The sequence below is a fragment of the Dipodomys ordii genome, unplaced genomic scaffold, assembly GCF_000151885.1.
Source record: "Dipodomys ordii isolate 6190 unplaced genomic scaffold, Dord_2.0 Scaffold90, whole genome shotgun sequence".
NCBI classification, from domain to species: Eukaryota; Metazoa; Chordata; class Mammalia; order Rodentia; family Heteromyidae; genus Dipodomys; species Dipodomys ordii.
Window position 1 is genome coordinate 7,698,482 of NW_012267306.1, and position 25,743 is coordinate 7,724,224.

Sequence of the window (25,743 nt, forward strand, 5' to 3'; positions counted from 1 at the left end):
GTTGAACATTTCTTCATGTATCTATTGGCCTTCCTTCTTTCTTCTTCAGAGAAGTTTCTCTTTAAATCTTTCGCCCACTTATTTATTGGGCAGTTGTTTCTTTGAGGATTTGTTGTTGGGGGGTTTAATTTTTTGAGTTCCAAGTATATATGATTCATGTTTTAAGACAATCCTTTGATTCTTATTTATGGAATGCATTGAAGAGTAGATTAAAAACTTTATTTAGAATTCTCTTACCCTATTGTAGGAAACGACCACTCAGATGGTCTTGGTAGCAATTGAGAAATGTGTGTAGGTTTGAGATACAAGGATAGAATTGACTATGACCTTTAAGTTTAGGTAATTGCAAGAACTATGATCTTTCTATCAATTTCCTTACAAGTTAAAGTGGGACAGCAACAAGGGAAGGGATAACAACGATGGACAATGATGTACTCATTGTCTTACTCATGTAACCATAACCCCCTGTTCAGCATCTTTACAAGCAAAGAAAATTTGAGTGAAAACAAACTACAAAAATACCTTGCAATACTAGAATTGTTTGAACTAGCTATATGCTCTAGATTTTTTAGAAGGACTGTTAGTTATACTTTCATAATTACGTAAAATCAATTAAAGGAATAGGAATAGGAATGGAACATTTACCTTTTAATTTTTCCCTAGCAGATCTGTTCCCCAGAGTCTCTGGAACTTTACAGTTATTAACTTGTGTGTGTTTATCAGCAATACCAAACTAACCTTTCACATGAATTCTCAAATTGTTATTCAACAGATATCTGAACTCAAGGTATGTGAGGTCTCTGAAGATAGGTATTTATTTCTCGAAATTGTAGTATGGTATTGTAAAAATGTGTCATTTCATACATGGAGAACTATCTGTAGGTAATAGTTATACCTGAATTTCATCATAAATATACACATTGTGAAGTACAGTAACAATTTTGGAGAAGTAGAAGTACCAAGTGCAAAGGAAAAATCATACATTTTAATACTCAGAATTTCAACTCTCAGGATTGCTGCAACTGCAATCAGAACTGTACTATTGTTACTGGTGTGTATATTTCATTCAATGGTGACATTGCACAGAACATTCAATCACTTGAAAATGTACCAAGCTTCAAATTACAATTCTGATTGCTCAGGTTTTAAGAATTGAAAGGAGAAAGATAAAGATTTGTACACATGCATTTTAACTTGTGCTGTCATGAATAAGACATTTCAAGTCTAGCCATAATACTGTAGGTTAAAAGGTTAGTCACAAATAAGAATCTGATAATAATGCATTGTGAAGCCAGCTCTGTGATAATATTATACAGAACACGTTTAACAAAAGAAATGGAAATGTTCTTGAAAGGATTAACATTTTATGGGTTAGGATGGAAGATTGTGATTTTTATTCAAATAAATATACAGAGTGAGAAAAATCTTACTACTAGAACACACAGATGTTAAAAACATAACCTTTCCACATACATTTCATGTCTTTTTGACATGTGTATCTTCAATGTATACAGACTTAGATGCACACAAACTTTCCCACAGAAGCATGCCACATGCATAGAAAAGGAATGTACATTTTAGAAATATTTTTTCATGAACCACTCAGCTAATAAATATGAAGTGATAGTACTATCTTTGTAGCCTACAAAAGAGAGTGTGATTTTACCCTAAATTGTATAGTTATTTTTTTCTAATGGAAAATTTGGAAGATAACTTAAAGTCACAGGGTAGTCCAAGAGCTAAGTACCATACTTTCTGAGATTCATAAGTAAAATTTTGTAAGACTAATTTTGTAATATCAGGATGACTAGGGGCAGTTTCAAACATAATTGAGTCCAAATAACCAAGTAATTGTTATAGCAGAAGCAAAAATTAAATAATGGTACATTGTGCTTAAATATATACCCAAGGAAATCAGAATTCAATGTCTTGTCATCTTTCCTTAAGTCTTTGCTGTTTTCAGATGCATGCATTTAATTCAGATAATGAAATAAATAATGCATTGGTATAATTTGCAAAATCCCAATTAGCAAAAGTTATGTAGAAAGTTAGAAAAATACAATCATTATAGCATTTTCAGAATAAAAGGGCTTAAAAGTATTCAGACATGACATCATTCTTTTTCTTTTAAGCTTGTCTGAGAAATATTTAGGGGCAAGTATTTTACATGTGTCTGACAGAGGCAGAGAAAGAAAGAAAGAGGAGGGTGGGAGGGATTCTTGTCAGTAGCCTTGTCATAAATCACATGGAGGGTTAAATACAGTGTTCAGAGTAAAAACTGAACTTTTAAAATCTTGCCTATCTTTACAATTATACTAGAAATATCAAGGTAAAAAAATTGTTGTTTCAACAACAAAAATCATTAACATAATGAACAAAATCTTCAGATCTCGTTAATACAGTGTATATTTTATAGATTATTTTATTTGAAAATGTAGAAAAGAAATATATGTCATTTTGACCTTCTAACCTTTCTTATCCATCTCTACCAGATTAAAATTAGGTTATGAGTGTACAGAGAATAGAGTACCACAAACCAAGAAGATTGCTTTTTGTAACCCCTTAAACAATGTTTCGTGTAGTTGAAACCATTTAAAATCTAACCAAAGGATATTCCCAAAGTGGAAAAAAAAAAAAAAGGCCTATCGGAGGTCATGTGTTGTTGGTTTTATTTTCAGTTTTTTTTCACTTTTTGTGTCAAGTTATTTCACAAGAATGAAGCACACCTGCTTCATAGCCCCATCAACTTCTAATTATGGGTAAACTATATACTAGTAATGTACAGGGGTTGATGAGAGTTATAATACATCCCAATACTTCCTGCAAGTACGGAGTAAATAAAAACATAGCTGTAGAAATCTAATGGGAGTTGAACACATTTGAATTTAATTAAAAGAGACACCATTTTATGTAGTCCTGGATATGGTGATCCAACCCTACGAGGAATCCTATGTAATGAAAATCTTGCATGGGAAAGAGTGTTGATAGATAGGTCTTGAGTTGGAAGTATGAGGTCACTGGTTTATATCCTGAGGAGAAAATCTGGACTTATTCCATAAAAAACAGCTGCTTTTCTAAAATGTAATGTCTTCCACACAAATGGAATTAAACTAGCTACTGTCATTTTAAGGATTCCACAACTCTCAAGGAGAGGTACACATTTGGATCAAGCATTTCAGACATGCTGCTTCAGCATAAAACCATATTTTTTCTTACAGATAAATCAATAACAGAAAGACTGGATCCCAAAATATATTGATTTAGGTATATTGTTTCATTTAAAAAATAGCTCTTAAAAGTGACATAAAACATAAAGTGGCTTATGCTTTATTTTTCAGTTCTAGTCATATGATTGAGATTCTAGGAAACCATCCAATATTTAAATTCAGACAATATGAATTCATTAATTTCAGCTGAGTCAGAGATTAAATATTTGTTTTATTCATTTCATCATCGTGGCTCACTGCTCTATCATTTTATTCTTTCATTTGGAAACTTGTACTTCAAAAACATGAGTTGAAACGGCATTAACAAATCTACTAAAATTGAAAGGCATGATTATTGCAGTACTGTTACTTTCCAAATTAAAGAAAGTATTGTTATTTTTGGGGGGGTCCAGTTGTGGGGCCTGAACTCTGGGCCTGGGCGCTGTCCCTCAGTTCTTCAGCTCAAGGCTAGTGCTCTACCACTTGAGCCACAGTGCCACTTCCGGCTTTTTTTCTTTTTACTTATGTGGTGCTGGGGAATTGAACCCAGGGCCTCATGCATGCAAGGCCAGCGCTCTACCACTGAACCACCTTCCCAGCTCCAGAAATTTTTTTTTTTAAAGAAAAACTTAAAGATCCTGATGCTGGTGGTTCACGCCTGTAATTCTAGCTACTCAGTAGGCTGAGATCTGAGAGTCGTAGGTGGCAGGAAAGTCCATGACACTCTTATCTCCAATAAACCACTCAGAAAACCGGAAGTGGCACTGTGGCTCAAGTGGTGGAGCACTAGCCTTAAGCTGAAGAGCTCAGGGACAGTGTCCAGGCCCAGAGTTCAAGCCCCATAACTGACAAAAAGAAACAACAACAAGAACAGCTTAAAGAAATCTAAGTATAGTGGCTCACATCTGTACTTCCAGGTACTTGAGAGACAGAGATCAGGATTGTAGTTCAAGCTTACTCTAAGCAAAGAGTTAACAAGATCTCATCTCAGTTACACCACACATACACATACATGCATGCACATGCTCACACACACAGGCACACACACACAAAAACTGACTATGGTGATGTGTACCTGTAATCCAGCTACTCAGGAGATTTCAGTAGTAGGAGTGTGACTTGGGACAAATAATACAAGACCTCTTTTGAAAAATAACTAAAGTAGAAAGTGCTAGATTATTGCTACAAGAAAATAAGAAAAGGTTTTACATTATACACAGTTCAGAAACACTCTGGGCTTAATAAACCTTTAAAATAAAAATTTTGTTCACTTAGAGCTCCCAAAGTCTGTAATATGTTAATTTATAAGATCAGGAAATGTGCATTAATACTTTAAACTCATTTTTACCTCATAGAACTCTTTCTTCTATCAAATGGTCATAAAACTAGTGTTTTATGAATGTGTAAGCCAAGAATCATTTATTCATTTACATTTATGTTTACTTTCATCCACTAAAGAAGCAGAGTCAACAAATCATAAATTTTCACACACACACACACACACACACACACACATACACACCATATGTTACATGAAAAAAAAGTTCTAAATTTTATTAGGGATATTTCAGATTTTATGCCAACATAATTTTTCTATTTTTTTTGAATAACTATACAAATAGGCTTGAATGCAGAAAGGAAGTACAGATAGAAATAAATAAAATTTAATTCCACAATAACATCTTAAATCTTCACTTGTTCATCTTAGTAGATTTAATTAATAACAACAAAAGTTTAGGAGCAGAAAGGCAAAATGTAATGTAAGGCCAACTATATGAGCCCATTTGACACAAAGATTAAAACTCATTAGAATATACTTTATGATCGTTCTATGGAAAAAAAATCATGTTTTTCTATTGTTATTTGATTGCTGTGATTATAAGGAGAGTGCTCCAAAGTCAAGGATATGTCTGCTTGCACTGTATTAAATCCACATGTACTGTTTTCCTCTGAGTCCTGCAAGTGACCTGACCATCCCACAAATGCTCCCTCTTTCTTTGATGTCTACAAAGATGTTAACCAACTGCTTGTTTGTGGCTGATGGGCTTTTCGTGACACACCACTTTAACTTCAAGTCTGCTGATAATTGGTACTTCTATAACCAAAGCATTTTCAGCTCCCTGAATCAAAGGTTTCACAGAAATATCACTTACTTGTGCTTGACAGCCAAGGCAGTGGCAACACAGAGTTGATAAACTCCAGAGCTCAACCAACAGTTAGTTACACCATCTTTTAGAGTCTGCTTTGCTGGGTGAGGTCGAAGTCATTAAGTGTATCGAACAAACTCAGCTATGAATTAATTGTTAACCTGATTTCTTAAATTTTTGGTGAAATAATAAATTCAGCTTCAGTATTTGGAAATGATAAAAAAAAGATTACAGGTAACTTCACTTTGAATATGTACAAATGGTAAAGTAACAGTAAGATAAGCGTAGATACTTTTTTCTCTTACTTAATTCTACTGGTTTCCAAAAATGAGTATTTTAAATTATTTCCTTACATAAAATATAATGTCATTTTTTAATCTATAAAATTATAAACATGTATTGCCACTTAGGGACACAACAAAATAAAAAATATCAGGTTTTATAACAACTTTTATGAGATAGATGCATATAGGTTTTTATTTTAATAGTAATTTATAATTTCAGGAGAAACTTAAAATATGCCTACCAGTTTTAAAAAAGCAATTATTTCAATTTTTTTTAAATTTACTGTAAAGGTGATGAACAAGGGGTTACTGTTACAAAAATAAGGTAATGAGTACATTAAAAAAAAAAAACACTGTTTACCCACCCCCCTCATTTTCTCATGCTTACCACTCCCAACCCTGGCCCACGTTGTAAAGTTTATTTCCAATATTGTCTAGTGAGTATCATTGTTGTCTGAGTTCATCCGTTTCCTTGCTGTTTCTGTGATTCTCTTTCCCTTCTATGGGTCAGATAAGATTATATACAAGACAAAGGGTGCAGAAAACAAAAACAGAAAAAAAAACTTCATACAGGATATAAAAAGAACTTCTTGTTTCCAATTCTTGGAGTTCATTTTGATATGATTCATTATATATGGTCCTAAGCACTTAGCAATTGGTTTATTATGATCCCCTGCTATAAATATGATAAACACTTTCTAGTTATTACAAATGAGGGAAACCCAATCTCTTGTTATAAAGAAGCAATTGGCAAAGAAGCTTATCATTCTTTGCATTGAAATGATCAACAAGTAATACACAACAAGTAATGTCCCTTACTCATGCAACTTTAACCCCTCTGTGCAGCATCTTTATAATTAAAAAAAAAGTAACAAGTAACATGGAATGAAAGAACTAAGACTTCTAGACACTTTAGTTTTCCATAGTTGCTCACTTTGGATGTTTAGAGAATCTATTAAATATGGTAGCAATAATAGATAAACACTCTTCTGTCATATATAAGGCAAAATTTTACACTGTTCTTTCCTTCCTTGATACCTATGAGCATGCCTCATTTACTATGAATGTTGGGGTCAACAGGAATGAAAGGATCATATTTCACTCTAAATAATCATTACTTATAATTCTTACACTATTGTCAGTGCTTTATTTTTGTAAAAGATACATAATTACATCGTTAATGAAATACAGGAAGAAGCTTAATAAAATAAACTTATACTACTTTCTCCTCCCTCTTGAAATAGAAGTAAATCTGTTTCTGAATTGGTCCTTTGTCCCTCTGAGAATAAATGCCTATATATGTCCTGCACTGCTTGAGAATCTTTCCTGACTATTGCCCTATCTGGTGCAGAGGTGTGCTTGATTTAATGGGCCCTGGGAGAGCTGAGATTTTCAACAAACTTAGCTGGATTTTTAGTTTTATTCTGGGGAATCATGAATTGTATTTAAAGATCATAAGCTAAACCTGGCTCACAATATATATTTAAATTTCCAAACATTTCTAAACATCATTCAATTTTTGAAATATTATGTTTACTGTAGAAAATATTTGGAAAATAAGATAGAGCATATATATATATATATATATCTCATTTGCTACATAAGATAAATGTCTAAATTGTCTATCAAAATATCATGAATTAATTCAACCAGATGATTTTTGCCAAAAAATTAGACAGAGCTAGATATATAAAAACATAATTTTATTCAAATTATTTATATGCCAATACCAATTCTTCCTTTTATTTGTGTATAAATTATATACCAGTGTATGATACACTGATTTTATTAATATACATATGTATGTATGTATATATAACTTTAATTGCTCACTAGGTCATGCCCATTTCAAAGTTAAAATGCATTATTATATTATAGAAAAACTTATAATGTGTCATCATACCTAGGACATTATTGTCACTGGGATTGCATTGTACCTAGAATGCAATATACAATTTCTTCTAGAGGTGTTTTTGTCTCACTGATTTTCCCTACACAACCCTTGACCACCTTCCCATTCTTCAGAGAGCCATCATTCTAGCAAAATCATTTAATGAGCAAGCCAGAAACCTTCATAATTATCTAGTCTAGGTAAAGTAACAGGATAAGACTCAATATGGCTATTATCTGCTTCCTTCCAGAAAAAGAAGCAAAAATAGAAGGGAAGAAGGAAGGAAGGAAGGAAGGAAGGAAGGGAAGAAGGGAGGGAGGGAGGGAGGGAAGGAGGGAAGGAGGGAGGGAGGGAGGGAGCCCTAACCTTGTGATTTGGTTACTTTTTTGAGTATGTCTGTATGATCTCCTAGGTGTTCTATGACCAGATCCTCATCTTATAACAAAAATTTATTAACGGAGTCATATAAAATCAATTGTAAAAAATTAGCTATAAAATCAAACAGGAGCACTTACAAACACTGAAATAAATGTGTTATCTAGTACTTTTTTAATTTAATTGAGCTAGATTGTCAGTAAAGGAAGACTTCCTTTCATAAGGCAAATGTGTTGCATGAATGGAAAAACACTGGATATATATTCAGTTCTTTTTCTTCACCAAAGCTCATTTTATTCAACCTTTTAACAATTTGAATAAATCATTCCTAAGAAATGTTTATAAAAGTGATTGAACAAGACATAATGGGTGACTCAGTAGGTTATCCTATACGATTTTCCCTATGTGAATTATTTCCCACCCTTATTCCTGGAAAATGTAGTATACAATTTGTAGAGCATGGAAATTTCACAATGAAAGTCTTTACCAAGTAAAATTTAACATATGCCAATAAAAAGTCCACTTTTTTATAGTCATATGAAATCCTGTTACTTGAAGGACACACATGGTCTGTGCCATATATAAGTGGCCAAATCTGTCAGAAGAATTTGATTTTACACTGCATGTAACACTCTACCCCCTATTTTTCACTTGATGAAGGTAACACAGTGCTCACTGTCACTGGCATTTGAAGATGGCCTGAGTGATACTTAAAACAAAAGAATCTGAAGCAAGTTTTGGTGTTTGGATTACTGGCCATCTCAAAGAAATAAAAACAAAAGAGATGAGTTTTATTTTTCTCAAGAATCTGTAATTCAAAAATTTTTATTGGCTAATAATTTCACACAGAAATGAGTGATTGATAATTATGCTTATTTGAATTAAACATATTGATTCCTGTTAAAACATTTAGTTGTACTTAAATTATGTCTATTTTCTAATAAACTGTTTATTCTTTAAAATTTTATTTACTTGTATGGATTATTTCAATAAGAATTTAAAATATATGTCACACATTAGTTATTTTGTAAATTGTTTTCAACTTTAATATTTTGTCTATATACCTATGCAAAAACTATGTTTAATGAAAGTGATCAGGCAGATCCCAGAAAGACAGGCATGAACAGAGATGGAGAGACAAAGAATCAGACAATAGAAGAGGGAACGAGAAAATTTAAGATAATTTTTCAAAAATATTCCTTGAGAAAGAATATGGAACTCATTCTCTAGATAATGAAGCTTATTTTTTTTCAGCTACAAATGGTAAAGTCAGTTTGTACTTTGCAAAAGCCAAGTAGTCAGGCTTTTAGTCAGTAGGCATAAAGATCCTTCCAGCTCTCAGATTCAGTGATTGATTATCTACTTAACTACTTCCTCTATGTATAATTTGACTCATATGGCACTGGGCTAACCTTTATATCTAAGACATGTCCCTAATACTCCTGTAGCAGACCTGCATGCAATTAATTTATCTCTATGTATTTTAATTGAAGCACTATGGGACATCAAAAGAGAGAATAATATCTGCTAATTCTCCAGCTTTTCTTGTGAGAGATGTCTTCTAATTGTTCCCTGAAGCAAAAACGTGGGAAAATGAACTACAAGTAGCAGTGGCAAGCCCCATTTACAGAAGAGGCAATTGGCCTTTAAAATTGAATTTATAGGAACTGATATAAAATAAGATATCAAGGGAAGACTAGGGTCTGCAAGTTTTGTCAGATGGTACTAAGGTAAGGCAGCTGGATGTGGGTGCCAGTGTCTTGTCTTGTTCTGTTTGTATAAAAAGTACTACATTTTAAATATGGCCTGGTTATTTGTATTAGGATGGAGAGACTACATGAAAGCTGTAAGAAATCATAAACACAGGACCAGAGAAAATGGGTGATAACTTTTAAACTCAATGCTTGTCTCAAAAATTACACAAAAACTAAAAGTAGAAGTGTGGCTCAAAGAGGTAGAGTGCTAGGATTAAGCAAAAGAGATAAGGGACTAGCTCCTCGGCTCTGAGTTCAAGACCAATGATCAGCAAAAATAAAATAAAATAAATATGATACATGCCTTTTTTCTAACAATATTAGACTCAGACATTTTGAGAGGTTAAATTTTTAATAAAACCACTTGTGGATGAAATATTTATGATTTTTTAACCTTTGTACTACTAAAGCTCTCTTACCTAGAATATATAGTGATTTCTACAAGACTTCATCATCTGACATCAAAATCTTTCAAGGTTCTCTGTATTTCATATGTTCTAATAGTATGAAATTCCTTCAGTAATTTCTTCTCTTTTTTTACTGTGCAACTTTTCTCTCTGGTTCCTGTTTTCTTTCCATTATCTTCTCCATGAGATCAGAGAAGAAGATAGAAAAAAATGGCCTCGTCACTGTGGAAAGTTTTCTCTGGAAAAACTGTATCACCTGCTCATTGATGTAGCCCTGTAGATGATGTTCTATTAGAAGAGAGTCACTGAAGACTTACAAATGCTCAGGGAAGATATTGTAGAGAGTTAAACTAGGAAACTGGCAGTGGTTAGGTGATCAAAGGAAAATTCAGGACAAATTATTGTGTTAAGCAAAAGTATAATAAATGATTAATTGGATCTGTGGGTGAAGAAGAGGCTCTAGATTACACACACCTCTATGGATGAGAGGAAAGTCAAAACCATCTTAAAACACATGGAAAGCTATAATGGAAAGAAAACAATTCAGTGAGTTTTGTTTGTCATGCAGACATGGTGATGTTTGTGCACCATCTAAATAGAAGTTTCTAGTAAGTCTTTGTTTGGTCTTTGGAGGAAGTCTGTCTTGGAAGATATACATTTAGCATATGTCAGAATACTTGTATGGTTTTAGATGAGATTGCTCCCAGATTTACTGTTGTTCAAGAAGACCAACTATTCTGAACAACAGCATATAAATATTAAAGAGTCTAACTAACTTCATTGTTATATAGTAATGAGTGATAATCAAACTTTTGAATTATCGGTTTTGAATATTCTATAGTTCTGAAAGACAATATGAAGGAAGCAGAAAGAATCTCACCTCTGATAAAGTATGGAAACATACCTTTTGTCAATACCAGCGTTTAAATTCAGAACTTCATGCTTCACTCGCTTGTTTGCTTGGCTGGTACTCTACCACTTGAGCCACACCATCAGCCTTTTTGCTGGTTATTTTAGTGATGGAGTCTTATGGACTTTTTTTGCCCACGCCCCATGCTAGCATCAGACAGAAGCATTCTACTAAGTCTACCATGCTAACTTTTTGCAATCCTTTTTGCTCTGGTTATTTTTAAGATAGGATCTCTCTGCCCACTCTCCTCTCCATTTTCCCTCTACCTTCTCCCTTCCTGCCAGCCTGGGCCCTAAGTCCTCTATCATTCCTGTCGTAGCTGCTCTGAAAGGCATATCACCACACCTGGTTTTCACTGTTGAATCTGGGTCTTGTGAACTTTATGGCCTAGGCTTGCTTTGAATTGCAATCCTTCTTCTCTCTACTTACTGAGTAGCTAGGATTATAGGCAAGAGTAACTGTCCCCAGTTTGAGTAGTAGAATATTAGAAACTAGTACTTGGTGAGTTAACAAATAAGGTGAAAACAATGTGATTTATCTCATTATGAAATTTTATTCACCTCTAAATATTTTCTTTTTTTTTTCCTAACAGTCAAGGGGCTTGAAATCTAGGCCTGAGCGGTCTCTGAGCTCTTCAGCGCACGGCTAGTGCTCTATCACTTGAGCCATAGCACCACTTCTAGTTGACTGGTGGCTTATTGGAGATGAGTTCCACAGACTTTCCTGCTGGGTCTGGCTTTAAACTGTGATCCTCAGATCTCAGACTCCTTTGTAGCTAGGATTACAGGCATGAGCCACAGGCACCTGGCTTCCTTTGTTTTATGATCCCACCCTTTCTATTTTAGTAGAAAAATAAAATGCTCTTTCTTCTTGCCATTTTGTTTAAATTATAATGACAATAAAAATTACTTTATTTTCTTCAAACAAAAATTTGTGAACTCTGCTTTGAAACATTTTGGGCACTAAAAGAGACAAGAGAGAAAGAGAAAGAAAGAGAAGGATCTAAGAAGTACTAAAGTATAAGATGTAAAATTCTTTGAAACTTACAGTACTTTCCAATATTTACAAATATCTAGTTGTGGTTATCATTTAGTCAGAATGTTTTGCCATATTATAGTCCTAGTATATGACTGGATTAAGCAGGATGTTTGTTGCATGAAAAGGACAAAGTTCAAATCATGAGAAAAGGAAACAAGTCTAAAGACATCAATGAATGCAGGCAATTCATTTGAGCCCTACAACTTGTGAGGTCCTATTAACTTTCGTACCATAAAAGTTGAGAGATGTGTGAGAGAGCCAAAGAGAGAGAGTAGCTGAAGTCAAAATTAAAAAGAACAGAGTGACTCTTGTTTGAAGTTGAAGGTCAAGTCTATAGGAGTCTCCATCCTACTATAAAAATTGAGTTGTAGACATTCCTGCATTCTATAATGACTGTTCATTTCACCACGTTTTGGGGCATTTGTCCTGGTCACTGCAATGTAATCATCTCTTTAAATCTGCTTACCATTAAAATAATCAGAACACCACAGGAAATATACAATTGTATTTTGCAGAAGTGAATCATCATGCCTGATGATGATGTAAATTTTCCCATCTATGTTCTATGTGTTGACATGACTGTTTAAGAACATTAGTTCATAAAATAAATTTAAACATCTTAAATAGTGTAATGATAATGATGGTACTAAGAGTTTCTATTTCCAATCTCTTATTATTTTCCTAAAGTATCTACATTAAAGAACATAGGAAGACAAGGAACATCTGAACATCTATAAGTGAATTGACAGTAACATTAGAACTGACTCATTATAAATAATTAGGCTTCTCCCATGGTTACTTTGTTGCATATTTTGATTACAAAATAGTTCTATGATAATTTATTATTATGCTATATGTTATTAGACTAAAATAAATCTAATTCAAAAGTTTAGAGTTTTATATGAATATATAAAACTTGAAACTTTATTTTGAAACTTTATCATAAGAGAATGTAATTTATAGCTGGTGATAACTACTTCTTGAAGTTATATGCATGTAACCTGACCTTCAAAATTGTAACTGTTTGTACAACTACTTAAAAATAATAATAGTGAAGAAATATGAATTGATTCTTTTCTAACAAATGCATGTACTCTTATGCTTATTGCCTATATTTTCTTATATCACAGCATAATAATAATGGTGATAATAATAACACTGGGAAGTAATTATTAGTCTTCCTTTACAATTAATACATCTTTCATTTAGTCACTAAGCAAGTAGTTAAAATATTACATAATTTGTAAACCAGGTAAAACCAGAATACTTGTTTGATATTCCAAATTTGAGAAGATAGCTGGGAGTATAGTTCAAGTGGTAGAGGATCTGCTAATGTCTCAAAGCAAGAAAAAAAATAAACTATTTTTACAGAGACACCACTGATTGCATGCCCTTGAAGGGATTACCTTGCCCATGGGTCGTTTTTGTAGTCTTTTTCTGCTTCGTGGCTGTTATGTGGTGAACATCTTTTCTCTGCTGCTCCCCTCCCCCAGGCTCTTTCTACCTTTTTGCCACAAGCCTTAAAAGCAGTGGAATTATCGTCTGAAACCTCTAAAACTGTGAGCCAAAGTAAATACTGGCTACCTTAAATCATTTTCCACATGGATTTATCAAGGCAATGAAAAATGTCTGACTAACAGCACTCTTTTAAAAATAACTTTAAAAAGTATACAACTGCTTTCAATATCCTCCATCTGGACCCTAATTTCCTATGTCTGGTCAAACAGTTCAAACATGCTTGCATTTTACCTGTACTTATACAAAGAGTCAGTCTTTAATTCCGTGAAAACTATTAGTATGCAAACTATTGTCCTAGACACTACATTCATTGTCTAATTTTACTTTCACACTAACTCTTATAAAATAATTCCCCAATCTGTAGCTAAGGTAGTTCTTTTTCTATACTTTCTTCTATCTGATGCTCAAAGTTGTTTTATGTGTCATCTGGGTGGTTCAAATGAAAATTCACTCGTGTATCCTGCATAAGACTTTTTCAGTTTTTAATTATTCTTTTAACTTTTCATGATTTATTATGAACTAATATTGTTTTTGTCTTTTTGGATTGGTTTGGTTCAGTTTTCATTTATTTATCTTTCAATTTATTTGGTTATCTAGTTTGACTTCTAAGGTAGATTATAATTTTTAACAATAAGAATAGGAATGATAGCTTCAATATGATACATAGCTCTCTTTTAATCTATCCAATGGCATAACCCCTAGATCTGTAGAGGCAGCTAATTTCCATCCATTTATAGTCAGGGTGCCTTGTTACACACTTATGCTTAACCTACTAGCTTGAAACAAATGATTTAAAACAAATAAAATAAACAAGCATAACATTAAACACATAATATTAAAGAACATGATATATATATAGTACTGGCCAGTCAGATCTATTGCTACATGTGAGTAGATTCTTCTAAATCAGCATGTGTAGACAAGTTATTTCTCTCCCTCTGTTCTTTGGGTATGCACATCTTGTGTTTGAAATCAGCAAATGGATGTAGATGAGTCCCATTCAATGAAATGTAACAGTTTAATTCCTATGTATCTTTCAGTGCCATGGAACAAGTTCTAACTATTAACAACAGGATGATCATATACCAATAGTCTCTGTTTATGTAGAACTTCACATTAATGTCAGTGCCCTGTTTTGTTACTTTGCAGAAATGCTGGAATCCAACAATGTGATTACTTTCAATGGCTTGGCCAACAGCTCCAATTACCATACTTTTCTTTTGGATGAGGAACGGAGTAGGCTGTATGTTGGAGCAAAGGACCACATATTTTCATTCAACCTGGTTAATATCAAGGATTTTCAAAAGGTATATTTATTCTAACATATACACTACATATGTTTTATAGAATTTTCTAGTATTTAACTCCAGGACAGACAATTTATAGAAAATTGTTTTAAATAAATACTTTCTCAATTCAGATGCAAATAAATTAATGACAATAACAAATGTATGTGGTAGGTAATAAAAATTACTAAGAAATAAATGATAACTTTGAAAAAACTTCTCACTTTTGTATATCTGTTCATAATTATATATTTTTCTTACATATACTCAAATACCTAAACTATTATAGAAATATGTCAGAATTGAGTTCATATACTACTTATGTTTATATGTGTGTATAAATTTCTGCTTCTCATGATATTGTTATCATGTATAAAATTAGCAAGCAATTACCAACATGTATGAACTGATGTGCTACCTAGTTTAGGAACAAAAATTTACTAGAACTTAGGCACTTCTACTCATTTACATATATTCTGTCAGCTTTCCCTTACCACTTAGCTTCCTATGGAAGCTATTTGCTAATTTTACTTCTTAGCAACGAGGTCAATAAAGTGGTATGCCTCAACCACTCATAAATTAAATCAGGATGGATGATAACCTTCAAAAAGTGGCTAATTGTGCCAATGTTTTGTCATTGTTGGAGAATTCTGTTTTGGAGATAAAGATTTGTTTGTATTCAAAGTTGATTTATGTATTCAATAGGTGTAGCATTAAACATAAGATTCATCTTTTTCTTTCATCATTGAAACAATTAAACTTTATTATATTTAGAAATACAAAATGGCTATGAGCTTAGGACATATTTATAAAGTTATGCCACTTGAAAAATCACCATGATTTTATTCTTCTAATTTTTGAAGTTCATTGATTTCTAACTTTCTTCAGTTGATCTCCATGAGTGCCTAAGATGATCTATTTTCTGTGAAAATTGTTATTCATTTGTTTTGGGGGTTTTTCGGGAATTGTAAAATCACTTTTGCACAAGGCTGGGCATTGTGGCACACACATGTAATCCCAGTTACATGAGAGATTTCAATCAGGAAGATTTGTAGTTTGTAGATTGTAGATGGCAGTGAAACAGCTGTCAATTCAGACTGGCAGCTTCTAGGGCAACATATGAAGAGAGACCATGCAGTGATATCTCAGTGTGTTGTTTGTCAAATAATTAATATTTAAATTATCACCATGGGATGAGGAAGGCATTTAATTGACAGATATGGGTTAAACAAGAAGAGTTCCAACCTCCCTTCTCTTGCTCTCTCCCTGTTTTTCCCTCTTGTACTCACCCACAAGTTGTATAGTTCATTTTCCACATAATGTCCAGTGAATACTACTGCTACATTTGTTCATCCTTTGTCCTAAATTGTAATAAAAGTTTTTTTTACTTTCAAAAAAAATAAATAAAAATTCAAATTAGCCCAGACAAACCTAAGGTGTTACAGGAAGATAGACTAAAGTGTACATTCAAAGAGATAAATGACAAAAAAAAATCAGGAAGTACTTCAATAGTCTCAGTAAGGAATCCTAACGTAGTTAAATATGTACAGGGACTCTTCCTTTTGACAGGAATATTGAAAAAGGCCAAGGACTCACAAGCCTGTGTCTTTAGGCATAGGATTTAAAAATAAAAATAATAATAATAAATACAAGCAGAGTTTTCCACTGGTATTGTTCATACTTCTAGCACACAGTCAAATCTCCTGTAGCCAGCCACAGTCCCCACAGAACTCTAGAGTTCCCCCACTCCAGGAAAGAGGAAGCCAGGTGCAGTAGAATGCATCTACAATCCCAGCTACCAGGAAGTAGGAGGCTTTCATTCCAAGGAAGATTTTACTTACAACATTGGCCCCAAGTAAAATAACAGATCTTTCATAAAGAATAACTAAAATAAAAATAGGCTTGAGGCATGGGTGAATTGATAAAGCATTTGCTTAATTAACTGTGGGACCCTAAATTCAAACTTCATTACCACCACCATAACCAACTTCTTCATATGTTAATAGATAGATGGATAGCTAGCCAGCTAGCTAGACAGATAGATGGCAGGAAAGCTTGTAAGACTCTTATCTCCAATAAACCACCAGAAAACCGGAAGTGGCACTATAGCTCAAGTGTTAGGGTGCTAGCCTTGAGCTGAAGAGCTGAGGGACAGTGTCTAGGCCCAGAGTTCAAGCCCCATGACCGACAAAAAATAAAAAAGAATCTATACTGTCCTGCCCAGGGATGGCTTCCAGCCATGATCCTCAGATCTCAGCCTCCTGAGTAGCTAAGATTACAAGGGTGAACCAACAGTGCTGGCTAAGAATCCAATCTTACAATGAATTCCACAAGAGATATTTTGCTATATCACAAATACTCCTTCTTGACTTTTCAAGGTAATAGAAACAATAAATTATGTGAACTTAAAGGTAAACAAGGTACTAAGCCATTTCTCAGAGGCCAAACACATTTTTACGTTTAGAGGAACTAGTGTTCTGAAAAACACATTTATTAAAAACATGAATGGGGGCTGGGTTGCAGCTTGCCCATAGAGGGCTTACTTAGTGTTCATGAAGCCCTAGACTTGATTTCCCAGTATCAAAGACAAATAAATATGAAAAGAAGCCTTGCCATGAAAGAAGCACAGAATCATTACAAGTAACAATTGAAAAATAAATTGTGATACTCTGCCCAAAATTTAGGCTTCATTAGCTAATTGGGATTTTTGTGAGCAAAGGAGAAAAAGAGAATGTGGCATATGTGGCATATGAATATGTGGCATAAAAGTAAATCCACATAATGAGGTCAATAATAACAATCAAAAACTAGGAAACAAATGGGAAAACAGCTTGTTTTGTAGAGGGAGTAAATTTCCCCTCTGCCATATATTATTATGGTATCTTAGAGAAAAGTTTGCAGAACAGGTCACTTGAATTTACACAACCAACCTGGAGACAGAAATGGAGTGGGAGCGGGTGAGACTCTCTTGAACTCACTACAGTATTTTCTGAATCAGAGTAATGTGGGTTGCAGGAGGACTTATTTACTATTCTTGAATGTTTTTATTATGTGACTACTTGGTAAAAAGCTTGTGAAACTTGGTCAATGATGACAGTTTTAATTTGGACACATAGGCCTATTTGGAAAGAAAAGAATGTTAAAGAAAAGAATATACAATACAAAAGCTTAATGACAAAAAGAAGCAACTACCCAGTTATTCTTAAGCTTCTTGTATTTCTGACATGAACATGAAATTCATTTATTAAGCTATCATATGTTATTTCAATATATCTCAAATTCTTGTTCGTGGATATGATCTATTTTGGCCTTAATTTACTGGATTGAATATCACAACTTTTGTTAAAGTTTATAAACACTGATATTAAATTATATGAAGGTTTTCCTGTGAATAGTAATCAATCATTACGAAGCTAAAAGCTTTACCGCACCATGATGGATTAACTGCCACATCTGTGGATCATTCTTTGATGTGGATGTTTTCTCCCCAAACTTTACTGTTCCGAGAAGAGGAAGCTGAATAACAGTACAATAAATGGTTTTGTCCAATGCAGAGAATATCCTGAATTGTCCAGGATATTGGTAAAATTTTGTTAAGATTTATTTAAGTGTATCTGAATTATTATGAAGAAAAATATGGCAAACTGTCGAAGACACAAGTATCATTTTTGGCCCATCTAACACTGTCACCATATTCACAAAAATACCATTTGGAAGAATGTAATCAAACATTAGAATTGAAAACATAAACACATATTCAACTATTTTGAGTTTTGTTCATAGTAGGAGGGTGAATTTTTTGTAGGGTTGTGCATTTGTGGCTTCATTTCTGTCTTTATCTTTCCAGAACATACAATGCTTCAGTTAAACATCTACTCCCTTAGGAATCAAACAAAGAAAGACAGACAGGAGGGAGGGATGGAGGAAGGGCAGGGAGGAAGGGCAGGGACCAATTAATGGAGGGAGGGATAGAGAGAAAAGGAGAAAGAGAGAAAACAAACAATGCAATTAAGATTCTTGAAGAGAAAATTGGAGGAAAATAATGTTTCTTCTTTGTCCTTAGATTGTATGGCCAGTATCTTACACCAGAAGGGATGAATGTAAGTGGGCTGGCAAAGATATCTTGGTAAGTACTAATCTACCCAATTATTCTTAATTTTTTTTCACAACCTGCTTTGTGGATTTAGTCACTCATGAGGAATAAAACAGCAATATTTCGTTCTAGAAATGCTGCCAGTTTAATGTAAAGAAAGTAAATAACAATAAAGTATTCTTTAATAAAGCAGAAACCTAAACCCTTGAAGATTTATATATGTAAAGAATAATTAACCCAATGTAATTGTGTAGTATATACACTTACATTAAATGTCAACTTCTTTATGCATTAGATTTATATAATTTAACTCCTGCTGAAAGATGTGAAGTGTTCCTATTTCAAAGTCATCATGATTAAATTCCATTTCTTTCTTTACCCTTAGATTCCCTACTCCTTTCTTTCCTACCTTCCTCCTTTTTTCCTCTCTTTCTCCCTCCCTCCCTCCTTTCTTTCTTTCTTCCTCTTGCTTTATTCTTCTTTTCTTAAATAAGAATAAATATTGTTGAAATTGTCCTGGGCATTATGGAGATCAAAATGGATACTATGGAATCTAAAAATGGGGGAGATTATTTTTTTCCTAAGGTAAAATATGACATTAGCATAGATCATTTTATTTGCTGCCTAAAATGTACTGCATCTAGATATATAAGCATAAACAGAGGACTTGATTGATTAAAAGCAACTTTCTGAAATGATATTTGAAAGTTAGGTTTAGAGATGGCATTTAAATTCATGAGAAAAAAGTGTGTCTGCCTGGAAGCACTGTGGCAATAGATGAAGGAAGGTAGATTATGGTACACAAAGTATAGGGAGTTCCTATCCTTAACTTATCTACATGTTCACAATCATGAAAGATTCATTCTTGAAAATTACTTATAAAAACCTGCTATTATATTAAAAATTATCCAGCACACTGCCTAAATGTAGTTAATTCACACTTTACACAGGAGTGGGTTTTGTGTGGGTTTTGTGTGATGATGAAAACATTGGATTTCATTCTAAAGGACCAGTGGAGATGGAGAGCCAAGGAACAGATTGAAGAGAATGAGTTGTTTGACAATTGCTAACAGGAAATGTCAGAGATGAGGAGAATTCTGGGTAAACTGATTTGAGATTATTATACATTTTCTTAACTGCTGAGCAGGATTTTTGATAAAGCTGAAGGAAGCCTAAATCAATATAGAAACCCTTTAGGAAGACCATTCAGAGGAATTCAGTTAAGGGCAGAAAGTTAAGTTAGAGTTAAGTTAGGGCAGAAAACTGAATATGTCAAATATAATCATCCTATAATTTCAGATTGCCATAAACTTTCTGGTTAAATGAAAGCCGATAAAATAAAAAATGTCCTACAAATTTTATGCTGTCTCAAACTGATATGTATGAGCTATTTGGAAATGAATAACTAGAACAATGAAGTTCACTGACTTATTTTATTAAATGAATTGAGTAATGCCTATGGGGGCCTTGGTATCTCATCTATTAAATGGAAGAATAGGTATTATGTAGATATAAGGAAAAGGGTTATTAATTTTGTGCCAGTTTAAGAAAAGTAGAAAACAGGATTGATTGCATTTGCTAGTTATTTCAAGACTTTCATTAATAGATCCAGTTTTTTTTCCATTTTATTCATTATATTGATTTTCAGAAGAGGGATTAGATGACTTTTTGAATTTTGCCACATTTTCTTATGAATAAACTCAAGGAAAGAAATACCATAATTTAAATAATGAATTTGAACAAAAAGATCAAGAAGGAAGAGGTTTTTTGTTTTGTTTTGTTTTGTTTTTTAATTTTGTTTCAACCCCATAGGCAGTCTGACAGAAATTCTGTACTGAATTTTGACTAATTAGTAGCTGGTTGGATTTGTGGGCAATAATTCCTTTCAAAGAACTCATGAGATCCTGGAAACCACAAGAAACAGCCCTGAGTGGATATTGCCGCCATCAAGACTCCAAGATAGAACTATAATGAAAACAAGAACTGACCTGAGCATTTATACAAAGTAAATGAACAACCTCCTGACATGTTCTCCCTTTACTTTCTAAAAGATGGCTTTACCTTTCCCTACCAATTTATCTGTAAATGAAAGGCCTTTAAACAAATTAGTCTGGGGAGATGGTGTCTTCTCATTCAATTCAGATGTAAAAATGAGCAGAATTAGAAAAAGTCACTTTGAGAATAGGTCACTCTTCAGTTTGTTAAGGAAAGTTGGCTTTTTGTTGTTGTTTTGTTTTGTTTTTGTTTTTTCATTTGTTGTGGTTTTTTGTTTATTTCTCCATAGTCACTAGGAAGGGAAGACATGCCATTGCATTGAACTCATGTAGTCTGTCACTGAGTATGGTCTCATAGAGAAAAATAAGCCCTCTCCCCATTCTCCCATGCATATGGGAAACTCCAACCCACAGTACCCCATCATTACTCTGCTCAGCTTTGCATGAACCTATATATTAAAGCAGCAGTTGGAATCCGAGCAACTATTATTCCACAAAGAATGAACTTTGTGGTGAAGAGGGAATCTGTAGCCTAACACACACACACACACATACACACACATTACACATGCACCCAGACACCATCCTTTGCTACAAATAACATTTCTGACATTGAATTTATATTTTCTTTTGTAGAAGTGAATATATATTTAAAACACATCCTCTTTGGATATGTTTTAGTTTCCTGGTGTTGTAGGTTCTACATCTTAATATTATTCTAGCAGTAGAGGTAAAAAGTTCTCATTAACATGTACATTATTGTTACTTAAGTTATTTGAAAAAATACATTACATATAATGCTATTAGAAAAAAAGCCAGATATCTGTATTCTGACTATGTCTATCTGCTCTCATGTTTTATATTTTCCTAGGGCTTGAAATCCACTTCTTTATTCACAATAACATTTCTATAGATGGATTAACTTCTTTGACCCTCTTTTGCAAATGAAAACTGAATTCATGCTAAACTGGTAAAAGAATCTGTTTTGAATCAATAGTTCTCTGAATATTCTCTGTTTATCCAACTAAACCATCTCTCTCAGCACTGAGTTTCAATAAAACCAAATGGCAACCGTATGACTGCTCGAAATATTTTGAACTTCATTGGAAATCAAAATTTCAAACATCTGAGAGGAACAAAAAAAAAAGCGATTCTCTTCATATTCCTTTCCTGGTTGCATTTCAAAGTGCAATATCCTGCACCTGAACTTTGAGACAGTTTTTAAATTCTGTAAAACTTACTTAATTATTATCTATAGCTATGTTTTCTTTTTAGCTTTTATGATATACTAAGACATAACTCTCAAATTTATCAAGGTTCACATGTCAAGAGCTCAGTAACACTAATTTTTGCCAGGTAAAGCAATTAAAACCTTCAAGTTGCACACTTGTGTTAAGTTGTGGCACATTCCAACATGTACGTGTCCACCCTTGAATTTCATTTTCTTTTCAATGCTCAACGTTTAGGGTTTGTTTTATTTTAGGCATTTGAAAGCTTGATGGGCTTTTGTTAAGTTAGTATCACTTTCTAATTTATGAACCTACAAAAATTATAAGGTTTCATAAAATCTCAAAATCCTTCCAAAATATTTGTTTCCCATCTTTAGTGCAGTGCCTTTGTTGATTAGTTTTGTATAGTTAAGAGTCTTGGAAAAATAGTATCTTCCTCTAAAGCAAAAGACTTCTTTGAAAATAGTTTTGTAGTGGTGATAATGTGTCTCCTGCTGAACCAAAGGGCAGGCATGTTTATTGTTTAGTATAGTGGGCATTCTATTTGGAAAGATCTAAAAGCCAGCATGCCATACCTATTTAAAAATACTCAAGCATATGAAACCATGGTTCCTCTGCTTTCCTGGAACTCACCAAGTTTAGGTGTGACCAGGCCCAAAGACAACCAGAGTAAAGGCTGATGTTCTGCAAATGGCATTTCTTGTATAATAAAAACTCTTACCCATGACTCAGGAGCTAAATCGTTTTGTTGTTGTTATTGTTGTTTGGTTTGGTTTGGTTTTTGTTTTAAAGAGATTGCCACCATGATCTAACCTGTTATCTGACAAATACTAGAAATCACATATATTTTGAAGTTTTGGTGGACAGTCTAGGTGATCTCATACCTGAAAGATGATGGTCAGTTTATTACATGATAAAGTTTGACGGCACTTCAGTTACATAGATGACTAATTTTGCATGGTAACCAGTAATAGATGGCTTTATTTAATGCTACAGAAGTGTGTCCAGCTATACACATATGTTTATATTTTAGAACTTTTTTTGCTTTTGTTGTTTGGTTTTGATTTTCTTTTTGAGGCAGGTTCTAACGATGTAGCCTAGGCTAGTTTCCTATTCATGATAGTTTTGCCTCAGCTTCAAGGGTGCTGGAAATATGGACATGTGCCACAATGCCTGGGAAATCTTTGAAATTTTTTTAACTGGATATTAATCTTAAAAATACTGTGTTGTTTTGCTTAAAAATAAGGCTAGTATTTGAAATAGAGACGTTTTAGATAAAATTTAAGACAGACTTTGAGGCTTTTGAAATGTATTCATTTTTAGAAATTTCAGTTTAGTTCTTAAATGGTTGAAGCAAAGGTCAAATATTCGTCAACAATTATCAAATTATTATTTGGAATTGAATGGACACCATTAGTTACCCTTAAATCAGTGTACATACTTTTAGAGTTCAGTCAACAATTTATGCTCTGAAAGGTCTGTTAGTATGATTTGGATAAGTCCACTGGGAAAAGGATTTTGGATAATATTTTCAGAGTTCATAGTCAGCAAGTTTTTCCAAGTTCTCTGGACATGCAGTTGCTAATAGTTGGCATTTGTAGTTTTCTTTTCTACATGATTTAATCTTTATATAATCTTCAAGTGTGTGTTTCTTCTTAGTTCTGAGATTCCACAGAAAATCATATTATACCTTTAACTTGAATCTCAGAATATTTTCCTTAGCGATGCTGTACTCTGTCTCAAGATAAAGAATTCTGTGTTAAACTTTTGGCTGTTTATATTTATTTGATTTAGAAGAGGGACAATAAAAATTCTATTACTCTCATGTCCAAAAGCTATCACTAAAGTTTACAAAGTTCTATTTGTATGATTTCATCTCAGTATATATCTATTTTTGATATTATTAGGGACAGTAAGACAAAAACAATGCATTCTTTTGACATTATTTCTGGAGATTGGGAATAGTAACTTTATTTTTGCATTTATGTGTTAAGAACAGTATATTATTGTAGGTCCTTATCTTTGTATTCAAATAGGCTCTAAATATATTAAATATATCTGTAGTATAGTAAATATGATATGTGGTATTAAACATGTATTTCCATTTGTATTTAATATTAAAATATTCTAGTATTTTTCACATCAAGTTAATATAGTTTATTGATTTTAGATTTAATATAATATAAACTTATGCAGGAAGAATCATCATATTTAGAAATAAATAATGTTATCAACAAATAACCATGTATATATATGTATGTATGTTTTAAATAGGTCTAAACCATAATCCCCTTATATACCGATTGTAATGAGCTATTTGTCCTATTGTAGTAAGTGTTATTCACCTGATTTGATCACAGGTCAGAGCTTTTCTAAATTATTTAGGAAAAAAATATTATGGAGATTAGGCTTCATATAATGATAGGATGTGGAAATGCATCCATGGAAGACCTCTGACAGAGAGGGTGGGCCTGAAGTTTCTAAGGAAACCACATTTGAATTTAGGAAGGGAAGGCTGAATGTGAAGTGAGAAGAGCAAGGAGGAATAAGGACCATTGTCTGTCCTTCTCTTCTTCCAATTTACTACCTCTGGTAGATTGATGTGATTTACAGACCCTGGTATGTTTTACCATGGACAGAGATAAAGATCAGAGCTTTGAGAAACTAAGAAATAAGACTGCAGTAAGCTTGTTGGCCATCAGTTAACCTGCTGGCCAGCAGACCAGAGTTTTGCATGTTATGGTTAGAATTTAATTCTTGCCTCCCATGCACATTTCCTATGTGACCAACATTCACCAACCTTCAGAACCAGGAATTTTGGGGCATGTAATTCCAGCATACTTAAGTTGACACAGTTCAATTCCTCCACAGTAATTGAAGGGCCATTTCTGTACTTGCTATTTGACTGGAACAATGAATCTTGTCATTTTCCACAAGCAGGATCATAATTTATGATCCTCACCTGTTTTGGGACTGGAATTTCATGGAACTTCTAGTGAGCAAAATAAAATCTGCTTCTATAACAGAAATGGACACAGATTAATATTCAAAACCAATTTTCTTAAATTCATCACTGCTTAAACACAAGTATGGGCTTAAATTCTCTTAACCTTGTTTTCAGAAGAAATGAACTATTTATAACTGAGTTCCTAGCAGAATGTGTGCAATTTACAGTATGTGGAAATCTCTGACAGTTATATGTCAAGAAAAATAGTAAAACCAATGAAAAGATGATTATTTTAAGATAGGGTAACCAGTTCCATAATGTTGTATATATACCAATTACTTTACATGGCTATTTCATCAATTCAATCTTTTTTTGTCAAAAGCATTAAGGCTAAGAGAGTCTATTAATTTTCTTATAGTCACACGGCAGATGGAAGATGTATGAGTAACTTTACCCCACATGGAACTGACTGTATCCAGCTAATACATATATGACTTCTATTTTTTCATAACTTGATTCCATTTGATATGAATCTTTTCCTAGCTTATTTGAGAATATATTTCAAGTGAAAAATACTTGAGTGTAAATTAAATCTTCATTAAATGCTAATATGAATAAACTTTAAATTTCAACATCTTCAAATTTTAATTTTATTCAGAAATTT

The 25,743-nt window shown here is 33.2% G+C and overlaps 1 protein-coding gene across 1 annotated transcript in view; it reads left to right on the forward strand.

The window, feature by feature from the left end:
- Positions 1-25,743, forward strand: part of Sema3a (sema domain, immunoglobulin domain (Ig), short basic domain, secreted, (semaphorin) 3A) — a 228,431-nt gene that overhangs the window by 41,805 nt on the left and 160,883 nt on the right. Inside the window, exons 2-3 of the mRNA XM_013026102.1 lie at positions 14,680-14,837; positions 18,880-18,942. Coding sequence (XP_012881556.1) covers positions 14,680-14,837; positions 18,880-18,942 — 221 coding nt within the window. The remainder of the gene's footprint in view (positions 1-14,679; positions 14,838-18,879; positions 18,943-25,743) is intronic.